The sequence below is a fragment of the Sturnus vulgaris genome, chromosome Z (assembly GCF_052056855.1).
Source record: "Sturnus vulgaris isolate bStuVul1 chromosome Z, bStuVul1.hap1, whole genome shotgun sequence".
Lineage (NCBI taxonomy): Eukaryota > Metazoa > Chordata > Aves > Passeriformes > Sturnidae > Sturnus > Sturnus vulgaris.
In genome coordinates, this window is record NC_142283.1 from 61,738,590 (window position 1) to 61,758,247 (window position 19,658).

The 19,658-nt window shown below is 36.9% G+C and overlaps 1 protein-coding gene and 1 long non-coding RNA gene across 8 annotated transcripts in view; one reads left to right on the forward strand and one right to left on the reverse strand.

Moving 5' to 3' along the window:
- The window catches only part of LOC148219874 (uncharacterized), a 99,608-nt gene that overhangs the window by 76,663 nt on the left and 3,287 nt on the right, over positions 1-19,658 (forward strand). The window lies entirely within an intron of this gene.
- Positions 1-19,658, reverse strand: part of RNF180 (ring finger protein 180) — a 107,998-nt gene that overhangs the window by 72,748 nt on the left and 15,592 nt on the right. Inside the window, exon 4 of one of the 7 annotated variants that reach the window (XM_088156091.1) lies at positions 1,448-3,739. The exons of the other annotated variants lie outside the window; for them this stretch is intronic. Coding sequence (XP_088012217.1) covers positions 3,548-3,739 — 192 coding nt within the window. The 3' untranslated portion in view covers positions 1,448-3,547. Of the gene's footprint in view, positions 1-1,447; positions 3,740-19,658 lie in introns of those variants that run through there. 7 annotated transcript variants of the gene reach the window in all.

The window sequence follows — 19,658 nt, forward strand, 5'->3', positions numbered from 1 at the left end:
ATTTTCATCTCCTTAATGTGGGCAGCATGCTACGTCCTAGTTTAGCAGAACAGAGAGAGTCTTTTCTAATGAGGAAACATACCAGGCAAAGACAAAAGACCCAATACAGTGAAGCACACAAAGCAAACCAATGCCATTTAATTTGATTGTGTTGGGTTGGTTGCCTCCTTAATGTAAGTTTGTAGCTGACAAACTGTGAGCATTTTTAGATGTATTATTTATGTCAGTTCTCCAGGCAAAAACAGGGCATGTTTGGAGCAACAAAGCTCACTTTTACACTGTTCAAAAGCCTGCCAATCTTATAAAAATAAAACTTGTTCAGCTACAAAGTTTTCATTTTATGGTTTTCACAGTGCACTCAATGCAAGGGTAGCACTTAATTTTGGATCTTAAAGGACACCAGCTAAAGCCTTCAAGCAGTATATGTAACATAAAGCCTTTGTGAAGGGTACAACCAGCATAAATTCTTAGAGTGCATGACAAATTCAAATCTTCTAGCACCTAATACTCTGCTGCTAAAAAGAAGTCTTAGTCCTCATTCTACAGATAAACCTTCAAAAGTAATAAAATTTAACTGATGGAGACAACCTGAAAGAAAAACTCAGTGATGCGAGCTCTGTCCTGCTTAAGCCTGAGTGCAGTCTTAGCTCTGAAGTCCATCACTGTCAACTTTAGTCATTTAATCATGATCATCTAGTAGCTATGCAGTGCACGAAGCAGACTCAGGAACTGGAGAGGCTGCTGAGAAGAAAATGCAGAGAAAAGCTGGAAGGTATGTTTAAAAACTACTACCAAATGCAGAAAAAAAAATTCTTCATACATAGTATAAAGATATATGGCATAGATATATATCTGTGCTTTGTATTTGTGGCCAAAACAGTGCTGATAGCACACCTGTGTTTTGTCTATGGCTTCATTCCTTGGAATGCTTCCTTTCCTATTTCAACCAGGCTGAGACTGGGCTTGAGGTTGGGAGTTGATAGAGTCCAGACAGGTGACCCATACCACCAAGTGTCATGCTCAGCAATTAGTGCTCAGGGAGATGAGGAGGAAAGGGTGAATGTTTGTGGTTATATTTCTCTGTGCAAGGAACCATTACATGTGCTGAAGCACTCATTCCCAGGAAGCAGTTGGACATCTAACTGCTGATAGAAAGGAATAAATGAATTCCTCTTTTTGCTCTGCTTGCACACAGAGCTTATACCTTCCCTGTTAAACTGTTATTATCTTGATTTGTGAGTGTTCTCACCTTCCTTCTATTTGCCCCCACAAGAATGGCCCCCCTATTTGTCTTTGCAAGACAGATGAGTGAGCAAGGGGCTGGGTGGGTGGGTGGGTGTTTGGCTGCTGGCTAGTCAGCCTATCACAGCCCTGAAGGTACTGAGCAGATCATTACAGTGTTTCATTATTGTTCCAGAGACTGTATCTAGTCAGGAAAAAAGAGTCATACATAGATAATTTTATTAAAACAAACAAGCAAACAACCCCTCCAAAACAATATACAACCAAAACAAAACAAAAGAAACCAAGTCACTTGTTCCATAATGAGGGACGATAATTGTATAATAAAAATATAAGAAACCATTATAAATGATGTACACAAGTTTTTAACAGCTCTTCAGCCTTCAGTCACAGTTCATTCACACTGTTCCTTACATTACTGTATGTAAACTTTGAGTTTCAACAGTTATTTTTTCAATGCCAGAAGAGACCAATTCATATTAAGTGCTTAAAAACATTATGTAAAAAGATCTTGTCAAAAGCCCAAACCAATTCTATAATGTAATAAAGCCCAGTGAAATCTTACTTCTAGGATTTTTATAAAACCCATCACCATAAGCCTCCCAAACTAAGAGGAAGGAAGGAAATCAGTGACAGATAACATTGGAGACTACGAACTTGTCCTTAGTTCTGTACTACATATCTGCTTTCACTAGTTCAACCTGAGTTCTTCCTGGGACCAAATCTCCTCACTAAGATACTCCTGAGACTGCAAAGATAACACACCAACACAGAATGTGATAAATTAATGCCAAAATATTATGCCTGCCTTAACTCTAGGTGTTGTGTATTTCCAATGACTGGTGGCCCTCTGAGTGCCTAAATGTGGTACAAACAAAAACTTAAATCAAATAGTGTAAACAATACATCTCTGACTTGATAGCAATGACACTTTGAAAAGAAAGGATCTCAGACATCACCCTTGACAAAGAATATGACTTTGTTTTCATTTTTCTGTGTTTACCACAAAAGCACATGATCTCACAGTCTAAATGATACCGTTTTCTAGGTCTGTATTTCAAAAGGACAATCTTGCAGAAGTTTAAAAGGTATACACACTAACATCAAACAGATGTTGGTGCCTCATTCTTCTCTTTACACTCATTTATAGAACAGATACCATCATTTCCCATCATTACCATCATACCATCATTAACTCTCTACTTGTATCAAATGAGATTACTTTATAATGGAAAAAATACTTTATAATGGAAAAAGTTACTTTATAATGGAAAAAATACTCTCAAATATTATTTCGTAAAACCTGTAGCTGTATGCATCATAAGAATTGTTATATGGCTATCTGATATAGTTCCTTGTGCTAGAGCTACAATTCTTTTAAGAATTCAAAGGTTAACAAGATTCTTAGAAGAACTATGACTCATTTCAGTTAAAAATTACAACAATTTTTACAAGGCATAAAGAACCCAGGAAAGAACATAGGTTCTCCCAGGTTTGAGTATAACTTCTGTTTTCAGTATAGCAAAACAAATGTATGTTACCATCAGAAACTATGCTTATAGACAGCTACTGTCTATGCTTCTAGACAGTTAAGTGTGAATTTGTTTTATCCACTTGAGGTTATTTGCCAATTAAAGCTTTAAATAAAAGTACTTATTCCAAAGCGATCTGCAACAGTGACCCAGCAAACAACTAATCTCTTAAAACTTAAAATCTATTACCTGAGTCAGAACCTCCTAAGCACTTCTGATATTTATTTTTAGTTTTAGATTTTGAGCATGCTGATTTATGAATTTCAAAATTAGATACTCACTTAAAACTTTCAAATACAGATAATAGCTCTGTGAAAGCATCTATCATAATTTACAGCATAATCAATTAAAAGCTATTTTACCTGGAAAATGAAACTAAATTAATAATTCATACTGCTTCACATTACCACAATCAATGCAGTATCTTTATTGCATGTGAGAAAATACTACATAAAATTACGATCTTTCAAATTGGAAATGGTTTGTGGTTTGCACCAGCATATACTTATATACATACACATATACAAAAGTGAATTCTTGCAATTGGGTAAGATGATCATTCAATCAATGTTTGGATTTTTCATCATTTTTGTCCCTTGAAATATACCAGGATTCCTAGTGCTCTGATGAAGTACCTGCACTGTCCTCAACACTCTCAAAGAAAATACTGCCTGGAAAAGGTGACATGCTTAGTTTTGCATCAGTCTAAACTTAAATTTGAATTAGCATACCCTGGTCTTCCAGCCTCACCATAGCATGTCATTGTTCTCAGATCAGCCTCTAAAAAACTTCTTCTCCAGCTGTAATCTCACTGAACTACCAGTCTTCAGAGCAGAGCCACTAAGATGATCAGAGGGCTGGAGCACCTCTCCTTTGAGGAGAGTCTCAGACAGCTGGAGTTGTTCAGCCTGGAGAAGAGAAGGCTCCAGGGAAACCTTACAGCACCTTCCAGCACCTGAACGGACCTACAAGAAAGATGGGGAGGGATTTTTTATAAGAGCATACTGTGACTGAACGAGGAGGAATGGCTTTAAAACAAAAGAAAGAGGGCTGATTTAGACCAGATATTCAGCACACATCGTTTACTGTGGGGGAAGTGAGGCACTTACCCAGAAAAGCTGGAGCTATCCCATTCCTGGAATTGTTCAAGGCCAGTTTGGATGGGGTTCTGAGTAACCTGGTCTAATGGAAAGGGCCCTGCCAATGGAAGTGGTTTGGAAATACATGGCCTTTAAGGTCTTTTCTAAACCAAACCATTCTGATTCTAAGATTTCCAGAACAGAAAATTCTTTATTTATTTTTCAGAGAATATTTTAAATTTTCCAAAATTCTGATAAGACAATAAAAACTTTCAACAGAGATAAAATTAAAATGCCACTGAATCTTTTCTTCTGCTATCAAATGTTAAAAATATAATCAGTTTTGTAATTTCAGTCCAGTTTTAAAAACGTTTGTAGGGAGTAGTTAATTCTGTAGTTAATACGCTTATGATGTACAGTCATGTCCACTCAAACCAAATTTAATACAAAGGAAGGAGTCAAAAAACAAAAGGGAAAAACTGTCTTTCCTAGAATAAACTGAGGCCTAAGTTCAGTCTTAGGGTTATCCAACATTATCAGCATGCAGGTCAGCCAGGCTCAACAGCTAGGTAGGATGCTCCTTTTCATTGTTCTTGCATCATTTAGTGTAAATTAAAATGTACCCCCCCCAAAACATTTTCATATCTTAGGAAACACTGGATTACCAGATATATAGTTTGCATTGTACTTTCGCTGTGTTGCCATGTCTATTTTTTAACCCAAAAATATGCTCAGTGCCTTATGGAAAAAGGGCAATTGTATGACTAGATGAGCAGGCTATTTTAGTGCCTAAGAAGTGCTCGCTAAAGACATCACTGTTAAATACTTTTTATTACAGAAGTGGAACAGACAGCTGGAACTGGGGGTGTCAGATGTGTCCTTTCAGAAGTGAAAAAATAAATACTTGTATTAGTATCTTTTATAAATTCCCTCCATAAATGGTACTGGCATAAATTGGCAGATGCTTAAACTGATCTTAATTAAATAAGAATCAACAAAGCTTTCCACAATACTGGTTCTCCCTATCCCAACCCTCCCCCTGTCCCTCCTCCCCCCCTCCATGGTATTTTAAGATTCCTTACATAACATGGGAGGAAATTTACTTCCAGAGTTTTAAAATTTTTAAATATTGTTTTAGACTCTGTTGCAGAAAACACAGTCCTTCTCAACACCACCCTCATGCAGTAATCCCTATTATTTCTATAGCAGTATAAAAATGCTATAGAGACAAAATACAAACTACCTGACCATACAGCAAAGCAACGTATCACTGTATATGCTATATGATTTAAACATGCATTGTTAAATACATTAAATAAGTGAGGCTAGAAAAGCTCAAAAGCAGACACAAAAGTCCATCTTCAAAATGTAGAGAGATAGAAGCTGTATCAGTTTCATATTCACATTATAAAGTCAGGATTTCAATACACGATGATTATACTCCAGCCCTCAACTTAATTTTGTTCACAGCAAATCTGTTCTGGATAATGTCTCATACACTTCCACTGAGAATAATTACATTTTTATAGCCATCATAAGAAACATCCATCAAGTGAAGATGATTTGCTGATAGGAAATAGTATGACTCCAAACAACCAAGAATATTTCTTCAACACAAGACTTCAACATAAGAATATTTCCTATCAAGCTTGTTAGACTATGGAACAAATTAGTAGAAAAAATCAGAAGTGTAAGTCATCTTTTCATGTTCTAGCTCAGCTGATATACCAGCTAATATTTGTTTACCTCCAGTCACACAGTTCCAACTATATTCTTATGCTGGCTACAGCAAACTAGTAAACCCAGTATTATCTGATGTAGTAGAAAAGCAATAGAGAAGTATTTAGTTTAGTTTTTATTCCTCTCTGAATCAGGGCAGCATGGGTCAGATGAGACAAGAGAAGCAGACAGTTCTGGCCAGAATTGTATGGGGGTTCCTTTTCTTCCTTTTTAACATGAAACTACCACCTACGCTGCCTACCCACACTATCATTTAAACTAAAAAACAATCAGACACTGGCATATTTTGGCACTGCCATGTGGTTCTGATTGTGTTGGTATTTTGAACAAAGAACTGTGCAAGTTTCCCAGAATATAATTCATAAAACTAAATTGCAATGGCGTTATCAGTGAGAGGGTGAGTCATATACCTTTCATTGATGTTCATGCTTGACAAAAGTAAAACCATTATTCCTGGAAATTTCTGGTTCAGTCACAAACACCTTGTGCACATACACCATTCTGACAGGCTGGTGTTGTTTAGACAGTCTAAAAAAATCCCTAGTAGGAACCCCACAGAAGGGAACATGATGCAGCATATTACAATATCATACCTTTTGTTCTTTCTTGTACCAAAAATCTAGCTTCATTAGTAAGTTGTCAAAAGGACTATTCTGTAAAGTAGCAGGGACTTTGGACTCCTAGTGAGCTTCCATAAGAATATGTCATGGAAGATGCATCTTGCATCAATAGGCTCTAAATCAGGAAAGGTGATTTACTGGCACTGATAAGAAGTTTGTACTTCAGCAAAAATTTTTGGAGAAACTAAATCTAAACAAAGCACTGCTTTTTTCTCGCAATAAATTTGACACTAACCACAAATGTTTTATAAACATAATCATTCTACAGTAAATTGGGGGGTGGTATCCTTAGAAAAATTCCTTAGATCAGGTGAAGTTCTTATGCAAACTATGGAATGGCTGTGCTTTTTTTTTTACTAATATGTCTTAACTTCTTTTCTAAAAGCAAACAGATAGAGCTAAATGATCAAAAGATACTCTCCATCCTGTGTGTTCCACATACACCCACAGATTCCCACAGGATGTCTATTACTTCAACATCCAACTATAAGTGCAAGTTGATGGGCACCACTCTGTTTTCTTCTTAGATTTCACTCATGTAAGTAGTGATAGCCTCCAGTGAGCTTGCTCTGTTTCACCCCATTTCCCTCCTTTTTTTAATAGTCGAGCTTCACAACAAAGCACAGGAGAAGCATGGGAGGTACTTGCATTTGTACTCAAGCTCTGCCACTTTTATTGCTCTTCCACCTTCAGCTGCAATCCTGTGCATCACAGCAGGAGCATGACAAGAGACAGCTAAAGAAAAAAACCTGAGTTAATTTTCTTAGGCTACGTGGTCTCACTCTTGGATTCTAGAGGCACATTCTGTCAATGAACTTACAATCAGCTCTGTCTGTGCCAGATCTCTTCCCCCTCCACACATAAAGGACTACTTACAAACTAGAATGGGACACAAAGGAGTGCAGACATTGATGCGAGCTACACTTGGGCCATAGTTCACTAGCTGAGGGGTTTTGCTGCAGAGTTTCTATACCTATGGCACTAAAAAGTAACAGTTCACATTCCATACACCATGTCTATGGCTGGAAAATACTGACGAAGTTTTTTATGGTATCCATTTTGAGGTATAAGAATAGTTTTCTTCCACCACATGCAAAATACCATTTTCTGCCTGTTTTTCCAGAAGAATTACTCGACCAATTGAATGCTACATACACTAAATTATGATAAAACCCACACTGCATACAAAAGTACAGCAAGTCAGCTCCCACAGCACATGCACAACCATAGTTGAAAAATGACAAAAGATTCATGGAAGACAAGTGGAAAAATATCCCACCTTATTTTAGAGTCCAAATAAGAAATTGAAGATAAGATGACAAAACACATGAAAATTCAAAAAAGCAGCTGCAGTGGTCCAAAGTCTTTTGATATGGTGTCATGTACAACACATGGCAAGGCAAAAAAGGCAAATTGCTGCCAAGAACACAGGTAGAATATTCAGTAGAGAAACTTGGGACAGATAAACAGATTCTGTGAATCTCATCTAATTAGATAACTGGATGTATTGAGATTCAAAATGCCAAATAAAATCTGTCATAGAAGCAAGAGAAAAATGTATTTTTGTAGCTATAACTGATGAAATAGTGGTAAAGATGGATAAAGAGAAACAGAGAATCATATAATGTTCTACTATAGACAATAAGATGCTCACTGCTGCTGCCCCCAGCAAGTTTTACATAAATTCAAGCTAGAGAAAATGCAGAGAACTACTGGGAGTCCATCTTAGCACTCTGGCTCAGCAACTACATTCTACTTCATCTTTCCATTATAAAGTAAGATTATATTATACTAATAGTGGCTCAAGTTAAACCAAGGAGATCCTCAAACATTTTGTCCCCACTGTGTTGGGTCACATACTGTACTTTCCTGCATTTATCCCAAAAATTCAGTACTACTTACACATATGTATTAAAATAATTTCCATGCACTAATCAATGTTACATTTATATTTAAGGTAAAGGGGATTGGGTTACTTTTAGAAAAGGAATCCAAAAGACAGGCATCCCTACAGTGGTTAATATAATTCAAAATATGTGTTCCATAGATTAACAAATTTTCAATCCAGAAAGATGAATCTAGTAGTAATTCTAAAACATTCCTTATATCCTCAAACAACTTACTTTTTGAAACCAGATCTGTCTGTTGTGCTGTGCTGCAGACGGAAGCAGCAGCATATTGTCACAGCAACTACAAAAATGGTGTTCTGCCTTTCAGTTTAGTGGTTCCGTCACGAAGAGAATTGATCATCTATAAGAATTCTTTCTGTTCAGCAGTTTTTCTAATGCATAAACCCGAAATTCAGTTAGCTAATACACTAAAAGCAGTATTCCTCTTTGCTGTAACTTAATTAACATACTCGATTCAGTCTGGATTTTGGACTTACCTCAAAAGAAGCACTACTTAATAGTACAAGCTCTGTCATTATGCAGCCAAGAGGAACTACCAGGTCTGTCCATGTCTACTCTTTAAACAAACTCTTCACACTATTTTTTCACAACCTTGTCTGGCCTGTAGAAATTGAGACGGAGCACCAAACCCACTTCATGTTTTTTTCTAGAAAACTGCAAATTATAAAAACCATATACAATTGCCCACATGCGATGCTGCCCTTTTCCCTTTGCTATTCTAGACTCCTATTTTCCAATATTGTCAATAAAACAAGCAAGTAGGTCTCTAAACCACATATTCGGTATGCATAAGAGTAGAGGAATAAAAGCAAATTGATCTGACTGAAGAACAACAGGTACTATGCAGGAGGACACATTGCTTCTGGATGTGCCAGTGCTGACTGGTCTGCTGCAGTGGGGCCTTGTTCTACAGATTTTTGCCTTATGACTTCAATCTTTCCCTATTACAAAGCTCCTATACAGCATTTCACATTGAGCATTTAGGAGTCTCCTAATATGTGAACCTAATTTCCTAAAATTTCCTAAATATTAGCAGTTACCCGAATGAAACTTACCAAATCATAAATTGTGTCTGAAAAGAAAAAAGAGGGCAGAAAACATTGAGGAAACACACAAAAAGGAAGATTGTAAATTTTTTTCCATACAAATGCTCAGCCCACAGTTTTTAGCTTTTTCCAGAATGACTGGCACCCAGCTTTTACTTTCTTCCAAGAATCAGAAGTGCAATTTTTCATGCTATTCATACATGCTTGTTTGTTGCTTTTTTTCACAAACATCCTATCGGAACACAGTCAGAATGCTGCAGAATCATCTGTTTTTTCTAATTCAGGGAGCTCACTCAATGTAACACTCCACAGTGCCTGGTTTCATTCACTATTTAATATAGTTTAGTTCCTTCACCATGTCTGATGTTTTAATGAATGTTCTTTGTTCTGTTTCTTATTAATTAAATAATTTCCATGACTTACGTTCTTAATCTGTAAAATGCCTGGCTTGAAAACTAGTGTGACAAGAAAAACAGTGGGATAAGCAGACAGATGGAGTTTTGTTTTTCTAGTAAAGAGCATTTCCGAGTTGCACTATAATTCTAGCTCTCCTCTTCCTGAGATATACTAATTTTAACATGAAAATGGAAACTGAGATATTCTAGATTACATCTATTTTTTATTTTCTCATTTTACTTTTTTAAAAGTCCCTAAAATTCTTGTTTCTTACACGTTTTTGGTGTGTGTGTGCTTTTTTTGTTTGGTAGGGGTTTTTTTGGTCAGTTCATTCCTCCATTTTCTATACAACTTTTATCAAAACATGAATTAATTTTTTTTGCATTTATGGACAAAAGTGAGAATCAGCTTTCTTCACCAGTTGCTTCCTCTCAGTTTCCCTTAGGTAAAATCTCATTTTAGTTCCTAAGCTGCTAGCTAATTATTTTCAATTTGCTTCAGACTGTATTAGCAGTGCACTTTAGCAAAAAAGTCTAAATCCAAAGCAAAAGTCAAAATAGCTTTTAAAAGCTATTGAACAAAATACAAATGAAAGAAATAATGTCATTACATTTGGGAGAAGCATCAAATTATTTATTCAGTTGAGTGTTCATAATGTCAAATATTTATTTCATTGTACATAGTTCTACTAATCACACAAGATTGATTACTCTAAGTAGTGCAATCTCTCCTCACACTGTAGACAGAAGAAAATGAGATATACAAATTACGAAAATAAGATCTCTTCAACTTTTTGACCTACAAATATTAATATTTGATTAACCTTTTGTGAAAGTTTTGGATTTTTTTAATAAAGACTATAGGGAGAAAACCTTGTCTAAGGAATAAGTTTCCTCAAACTGGTAGCATTTTCAAGAAGGTAAGATGATTAATGAATCAGGATATTTAATATCTTCTTTTTCAATATGTCCAAATGTTTTCTTGCTCATACTCCAATCTCTAGCTTTTAGAAACAATACATCCTATTTCCTAATGCTCAAATGAAAGGCAAAATAACTTTAAATAAAAGCTTGATTACAAATTGCTAATAAAGGGAACTGACAAATTTCTAGCATTCTCACATAAAGTAGATATACCCTTGAAAGCAAATTCAAAGATAAACAAACCCCTCCTCATTCCATCTCCCAGAATTCTAAATTGTATTAAATGTGAAGCATGTTTAGCTAAATAATCTATAAAGGAAATAATTCTCTTCTGATGTGTAATCATTATAATTTAGGTGTTGATATAAAGTATTAGAGGATCACATGATATCAGAAAAAGCAGTATTTCAAATAAGAACTTGGCACCAGCTAGCTTTAAAAAAATCATGTCACAGCTTCACAGACATAAGGGTATTACACCATAGCATAGGAAATTTTCTTTTGATCTAACTTTTTGGTATAAACTTGTTTTTTGTATGTTACAAAGAAATTCGTATGCCTGAAAGTCTGCCAGCTTCTTTAGCTGTAACAGTAGGTGATATCTTTCCTTACTTCTGAATTATTTCCTTAATTCTGAAATGCTGTTACCGTACAACATCTCTTCAGTATTCTGCATTACTATATATAAAAATTCCTTTCACTAATTTGTTACTTTAACTTTACTATTTCCTACTGGAATCGCTGATTATTTATCAACTACAGGAACGGTGGTTATGAAATCTGATCTGTTCTATTAGTATGATATCCTTTGGATGTGTACACAATGGCTTTTGCTCAGTGATTGCCTGCATAATGAAAGAAATGTAAAGAAAAAAACTATTTTGGGTCGCATTATTTTCTCCCAGAAGCAGACATGAAGAAAAAAAAAATACTTTGGAGTTAATACCATAAAAGTTAATGGGAGGTTGTGGATGAAAAACATTCATAGACACATTGACTGCTACAAAGCATGAAGAAATAGCTGTGGTTTCCTCATCTCTGGAAGTGTTCAAGACCAGGCTGGATGTGATTTGAGCAACATGGTCTACTGGAAGGAAGACAGAGGAGCAGAGGGTGAAAATGAGATTATCTTTAAGATCCCTTCCGATCCAAGCCATCTTATAATTCTGATTCTGTGAAATAGTAGAGAGCTTTAATTCTCCCAGATGTAGGTAAATTTTTCCTTAAAAAAAAATTTAAAAAACCTGGAGAACCAAGTCCTGCACTCAAATCTCCATACAAGCCACATTTAATTTACCTCAGTTATATGTATTCTGAGAACCTAATACCCTGAAAACTAATCAGAAAAACCTACTCAAACTCTTAGTCACTGAGAATGAGTCAGTAACAATTCGTAGAAATGAAGAAGAAGGAGCACAAAATTCGGGTTTTTTTTGGTAAAATTCTATCTTAAATTCTCTCCTTACTGTGTATTTGACGTTGTTCTTCTGGTTATACACAGTAAAACATGTAATACGAAAGCACTCTTGTATTATTGTTCCTACCATTGTTGAACTTAGATTTTCATCTGCCACAAAGCATCTTATGTAACAGCAATTTACTGTGCTCTTCACTCTATCTATGTAATAAGAATCCCTGCTGAAATTATGGGATTCACCTAACTGCACAATACTGCAACCTACCTCTGTGAACAGAGGTCTTTCTCAGCTGAGAGACTGCAAATTTCATAAATTCTTATGATCTAAGTTGTCTGTGAGCTTCTAGAGAAACTTAAAAAATAGTTTCTAAACCTTACAGTTTATAAAAGAAAAAGAACATACAGTACTTCGATGGTTCTAGGCTGATCACCAGTATTTTCTTGGAATATCAATCAATATAGCCTTGGATCAGCAGCAAAGATTCTGTGGTTATCTATTGAAAAAACACATTGTTTTGGTGTGTTTTTCCTAGACAGTCAGCAATAAAAAATGTCATTAATTTCAATGAGCTGTTTCTTTTTCTTTTATTGTTTTCATTCAGCAAGATACAGTTCCTCTGAGGATGGATCAGGATCTTATTTGTGGCATGAGACATTATCCCAGCCATTGACCCTTTGGGCTGTAGCACTATGAGAACATTACTACTTAAGGCAGAGGTGGTTGCATTTGGAGACTTTCTGTGTCCTTCTTCAGAAAAACTACACATTACCAAGGATGCAAGAAAAGCACAAGTGTGTCAGCAAACACTATTGCCTCTTCTTAGCATACCACTCAGCAATGCTGGCCTGGCACAGCAAGTAGCAGATGATCCCCTCCCTCTTTTGCAAGATGGGCACATAATGCATAAGAGCTCGTGGAATTCTACTCTGCTGAGATCATTCTATAGTATCTATATATCCTAAAAGCATTTTATAGACAAGCAGCCTAATAACATACATTTTATTTAAATAAATCAAAGGAATAAATTCACAGCCAGCTATTCTGGCCTTCACTAGAGCTACTGTGACAATGCAGCTACACTATATTCTAAATAATCTAGCTTCAAGATGATCATAAAATATATTAAAGTACATATAGATACACTCAGACAATCCTGATATACTGTTTTTATCCAGTAGCATCCTGAGTAATTTTCCCTCCTTTCCAAAACAAGTGTTAAGTTGTTTACAACACAACTCATAACCAAATGCAAGCAAAGGCTCTTTCTGCAAATTTGCAAAACCATCTATTCCACTAGTTATTACTAACACCAAATTGTGCAGAAGATACGTCAAACAGTTGAAGACGTCAGGTCAGAAAATGCCCTCAAGAGCTGTAATCACAAATATTGGCATAAAAAGACTGCAGTTGACGTTTAAATGCTTGCAATAGGAGATTCAGGTGCACCTTAGAAAACAGTAGCTTTTACATGCTATTTTAGTCAGATATACAACTTCCACAGAAATCACAACTGCAGTTTTGCAAAGGTATGTCATGCATTTGGGCATGAATCCATCATTCTTAATACCTACTTCTTAATCCAGTAATAATCAGTGACAGAATGAATTTGCTAATAACAAAGGTCACCATGTAGCAACAATAATTACAACCAGAGCAAAAGCAAAGAGAAACTGGCTCAGCAGCAACCCACGCCCAACATTTCTCCCCTCCTTTTCCTGGAAGTTAAAAAGCCACTGCTTCATGTGTCCACATGGACTTGTAATGCTGCATTGCTGCTGCAGAAACAGCCACTGTCTGAGCACTGAACTTGAAAGGCATTAGGGCTGAGGCTTGCTGTGGCTGACTCCCCTTGCCCTGCCTGCTGCTTGGCTTTACTTTGTTTAGCTGTGACAGCAATTTCTCATATTGAACAGATGTCTGCAACTAATTTGTTTTGCTTTTCCTATCTTTCTATGGTACAACAACTAGCAGCAGTTATTCCATGTATAAAGAGATAGTTGCATTACTAATATAATGTAGTGTAAAGAAACGCAGGGCTGCTAAAAATAGCAGAGATCTTGAGAAATGGAGATCCAAGACATGATACACAGGAGTACATGCATGGGATCATACTGGGATTGATACTGCAGATTGAAACAGCTATAAGAAATTTCCCAGAGGTCTGTTAAAGAAATGCAGCCTTGGCCCTGCACAGAATTGGTTTTAAGCATAACGAACAGAACATAGTAACTGTATCTTACATACACAAAAGGCACCACATATGGTACTTTGGATGTGGCATGAAGCTGCAGCTCAGTGAAGAGAAAGCAAAGGTACAAAAGTTACCAAACACACAGAAATGACCACAAAGAGATTCTGGGGTAGATAAAAAACATCAACATGAACTTCGTTTTACAATCAGTGAAGGACTTTAAGTATAAGAGCTTCCCTTTCTGCTCTATATTTCTCCTGTCCTTATTTTAAGCGACTTCTCCAGGTCCTCATATTTCCCTAACAAAGGTCTTAATCGAAACTTCGTAAGTACTGCTTCCCTTTTCCAGCTGTGATTTCATTTCACTCCCTTCTCATCCTGCTTTGCTTAGGTGCCAACACTAAATAATGTTTTTAGCCCCCCCCAGCAGTCAGCAAGCAATAAGCATAGGCAATCAGCATAAGCAATTTGAGAATAAATCTTGTTATGAGTATCATCACAGAAAGAGTGAATGAAATCCGAATACATAAATGCATAACTAGACACATGAAGGATTTACAATTTCAATAAAAACATGACAGTGCAAGAAAAAGAAAACTATAAACCAATGTGTTCATGAAAAATAAACTTGCATAGATGAAATTATCTTCTGTCACAAGTTAAACCTTGAAAGCCTAGCACTTTCACACAAGACTCTCAGTTGCTAGAAGGTATCAGTATGAACTTGAAAACTCAAGAATGTGGGGCAAGATAACAGCACCTGACAGTGTGGTTAAACAACGCTGTATCTCACCCACCTGTTTATCCAGAGTTCACATTATGACTGACAGCATGAAAAGCAAACTGACTTACTGGAAGCTGACCGCTTTGTCAGATAAAACACTGATGTTTCCAAAAAGATAAAAAAGAACCAGTGAAGTGCCATTAAGAAATTAAGCAGAACTGCCAGTATTTTTCCCTACAAATCAGAATCCTTTCCAAGAGGATACAGCAGTTTTGAAGCTAACTACAGAGCCTTCCTCTACGTAAAATGATTGTGAGAAAAAAGGCAATATAGCTGTAGAAGTCACAAATGGTATTTTTCTGAGATCTTCCAGAAAATCATTACAAGCTTCCTTATTAGCAAACAACGTAAACATATAAGATACACACAAAATGGAATTTATAAAATAAATACTTCATCCGCTTAGCTGCAGCAAGCATAACAAGAATCGTTACTAATATTGGCAATTCCTAGACTTAAGCAGCTATTATCATACCCTAACAATTCACATAATTAACATGTGCTAAAAATATAATCATACCCTAAAAATCCCCTGTGAGCACAGATGTGCACACACACACACACAAAAAATGCAAGCATCCCCTGCAGAGGCATGAAGAGCTGTCCTTCACAGAACAGACAGAGGAAGCTTGGGTCCCTCTGCTGTTAGCTAGCTAGTTCAGACCTGCACCTTCACCTCAGAACCTGCATCAGCTCTGGAGATGCAAGCCCCTGAAAAAAGTGTCAGGAGCTCACAGAATCGCTTTTATTTATAATTTAAGCTTTATATACTTCTATTTAATAACAAAGTGCATTTTGCCACCACACAATGTTTATGGCTGCACTTTGCTTTTCTGCAAGGCAGAAGAAAACCTTTGACAGATAGATATCCCATTACAAAATAAACTTGGTAAAGCAGTCTTTGCATTTACAAAGAGATTCCAAAGTCTGAACAGTTATCTCAGACTGCTCTCCAGGAAAGCTTTAATTAAAGATAAAAGTGATATGCTCAGTACTTTTGAGGCATCTTTGAAAATACTCACTTCACATCAGTGTTCTGCTGCACTGAAGTAATTATTACTCTAAGAGTACCTAAATTATATACTTCTCACTGCCATTTATTAAAACTATTTCACTCCATCAGCCAGAGATTTATGATTTTTTCTTTGTGAAGTTTTACTGATTACTTAAGCATATATATTACGTTAGAAATCATGGTTACAAAGTACCATAGATCAGCTTTCTATTGGAAATACCAGAGTGACAAAAATCTATATTTTAACAATGAGGATTGTAAGAATACTGAAGTATCCTGAGGTACAATGCAAAAATGTGTATTCTATCACCATCTGTTGAAATGTGGGAGGGGTGGTGATCCTTATCTCTGTGGGAGATATCCTCTGCTGATGTGCCATCTGATAAGATCGGGGGATGATCATCGTTATCTTTTCACAACCCATCCTTCCTCCAGAAGATATCTTCTGTTAATGGGCCATTAAGTCCCATTGTGTGACTGATAAGATTACATCATCCCATTGGGAGATGCCCCAGCCAGGGGCAGGAGCCAAGCCTTTCCTACCTAGATAAAAAACTGGGGTTTGGGCTGCAAAGGCAATCCTTTCCACTGGATCCCAGAGGAAAGTCGGACCTTTTCCACATCATCGCTGGATCTTCGGAGGAAAACTGCACCTTCTACAGGAGCACTGCTTCAACTGAACCACATCTGTCATCCAGGAGGACTGCAGCCACCATTTATACGGACTGCTACCAACACCCTGACTGACAGGATGTCAGGTTGTATTCTGACTCTCTGTCAGTGGTTTTTCTTTTGTATTATTGTATGTATTCTATTTTTTCTTTTTTTTTTTCCTATTACATTGTATTACTGACTTGGAGTCTCTCACTGGTTTTGCGTTGAAACCAATACACCGAAGAAAAAAGGTTGAAAAGTAAAACTTGCAAAAAAAAAAAAAGGATACAGGACTAACATGAGAGGCAATCAGCCACAATATGGAGTGAATGGCAGAGGACCATTCCCATTTACGCCATGTCAGGATCTACAGAGGATGTGACTTTCTAGATAAACATTCTCCTGGGAAGATACCTCAGCACTGGGAAACACAGCTGCACTAGCCACAGGTGCAGCTTGACACAGTCTAAGCAGCAGACCCATTTAAATATTCCATGCCATGATTGCAAACTCTCACCAAAGATAACACAACCCAAACCAAAGTATTTTCTTCTGAAACATTCTACTTGAAACCAATCACTTAGTTTACACACTGATTTTGAAATGTTTGTATTTTGTAAACTCATCAGTATATTTACTGATGAGAACTAACATATTTACAAACTGTATGTAATTTTCTATATAATATTGTAAGAGACCAAAATTGGGTCAAACACCGTTAAGATCACTAGAGGACTTTGCTCATTATGACAAATTGTACCAAGAGGTAACTGCTCATTAGTGACCACCCTTCCCCCCTACTCCCCCACCATGCCACTGCTGGCTATGCATTTGTGAATTCCTGGAAATCTGGACAGTAAGTTAAGTCACATGACAGGAGCTAGAGATAAGATAAAGGTGGTAATATTATCTGATTATCTCAGACTAGGAAGAGGTAAACAAGCTGGAGGAGCACTGATAATGAACACAAAGAATCCATAAGGAAAGCCAGCTCAGCAACTGTGCTGACAATCAGCTCAGTTGGCTGGGTGCAGCTCTAAAGGAAGAGGCCATGGCCCACTGACTCTGAAGAGGAGGAAGACTGAGCATGGGACTAATCAGCATTGGGAGCAAGTGAATCATTCAACCAAGAGAATAGGAGAGCTGTGTACCCAATGAGCACTGATTCCTATCCATGGATTGTTTGCTAAAGTGTACCAATGGGGAGAAGTTTTGAGTAACCCTGGACCCCCACTACTGAGAAGACCAGAAAAGGACCAGTGGGATGATGTCTGGAACCACAGGTGGTGATACCTTTTTACTTCATCTGTATCTCTCATTCTTTTTCACTCCTGTCCTCTCTTTTTCTTTCTCTCTATCTCCCATTTACTGTTAAATGAAATTTATACTATCACCTTCTCATTTGCAGGGTCTCATTTGCAGGACAGTTTGGGTAGAGACATCTCTCAAATAATGAGATCTTAACATTATCTTGGCAAAGTTGGAAGGATAGCGTTCTCTGATCTGAATTGCCAACTTTGACAATAGTACAATTCACTCAAGGGGGGTGTGTGGTTCCTTCCCTGGGAACTCTTGAAAACTTTGCCACAGCTTTCATCTGAGGAAGATTATGTGTTTTCTCACATGTGGGAAATTCTCTTATGTGGGAAATTTTGAAAAAAATGGCTGTCCAGGGTGGCCAGTGCAAAAAAGGTGTTTTGTTATCCTTCCTTGAAAAATTTAGTTGTTAGTTGCAAGAGAAACTTGTTAGTTGCCCTTCTACCCCACAGGTGGGTTGAAGCAAGAAAACTGAGCTATTGGTTCCTCATAATGAGCTATTGGATATTCAAAAATCTGAAGATGAAATAATGGTATCTTTAGAAGATTTGGTGAAAGAATTGTACTTTCAGTTAAATAAGGAAAATGAAAAAAGAATGCAAGTAGAGGCATTGCTAGCTGTCAAGCACGATGCCCAAAAGCTTCAGGCAGAGCCTGTGCAAGAGAAAGAGGGAGAATATTAGGGAAAGAACTGCATTATGTAGAACCTCTAACATTCGCTGAAACACTTGTAACTCGACATTTTTTTGTTCAGTGGAGGAGCTGGGAGACAGTGTCTGTTGTTCTGCTAAAGAGCAAAATGTTAATGTTTGCATTGACATCTGATGACAAGGAAGTAGCTTGTCGATGCTAATTAAAATTGAAACCACAAGTGATTGCCAGGATCAGCAAACAGCTACTGAAATGGTGCCTTACATATTACAAAGATATCAAAGCCTGGCCATAAATAAGACAAGCTTGAAATCTATTAATATTAATGCACTGGGATACTGAAAATCTGGGTATACTTCCAGGCTGGCAGAGGTAAAACCACTGGAGTAAATGAAGCCAGTGTTATCTGCCAAACTGATATGGTTAATTCATGGCTCCTGAGTGAGAAGCTGAAGTCTGCTAATTCAACCCTAAAGGAAATCCAGGTTAAGCCATTAAAGCACTCCCTAATTCACAAGTGGTGACACTTCTCAAATTTTTACAAGCAGTTTCATTCCCTCCAGTCAATGAATTAATTGGAGGAAACCCCTGTGAAAAGATGAGGGAAGCAACAAGAGGAGTGCACCAAACACTAAATGAAACAGAAGTTAAAACTCTAAGGAAAACCGCCAGGAAAGTTTGTGTTGCTTTCTTTTTCAGGGACTGCCAGCATCCTCTGCCCAAACTGAAGATCAAAAGAACCAGCTCAGAGTGAGCCAACCAGTGGATTTACATGAGAAAGCTCACAGAAGTCAGCTAAGAAGATATGATAATGAGTTTTCCTTAAGGGCCTTTAACGTCTGTTGCAGACACAGGACCTTTGAATCAACACAGGATGGATTTTCCATCCTTCTAAAAATCTTCTGTAGTAGGCTGATTTTTCACTTTTCTTTTTATAGGAACCTGCCAACATATGAGACTGAGCTGCATGGAACTTGTAATTGCCACCATAATTGCTTGTATTATCAGCTTATTAATGTTTGTGATTTGTTTGTGTTTTCATTGCAAGTGAACTTGTTGGGAGATCATATATTAGTCAAACCATTTTATGTGTTGTTAGTTTGATTTTCGGCCAAGTTTATTTTATCTTTTACTGGAAAA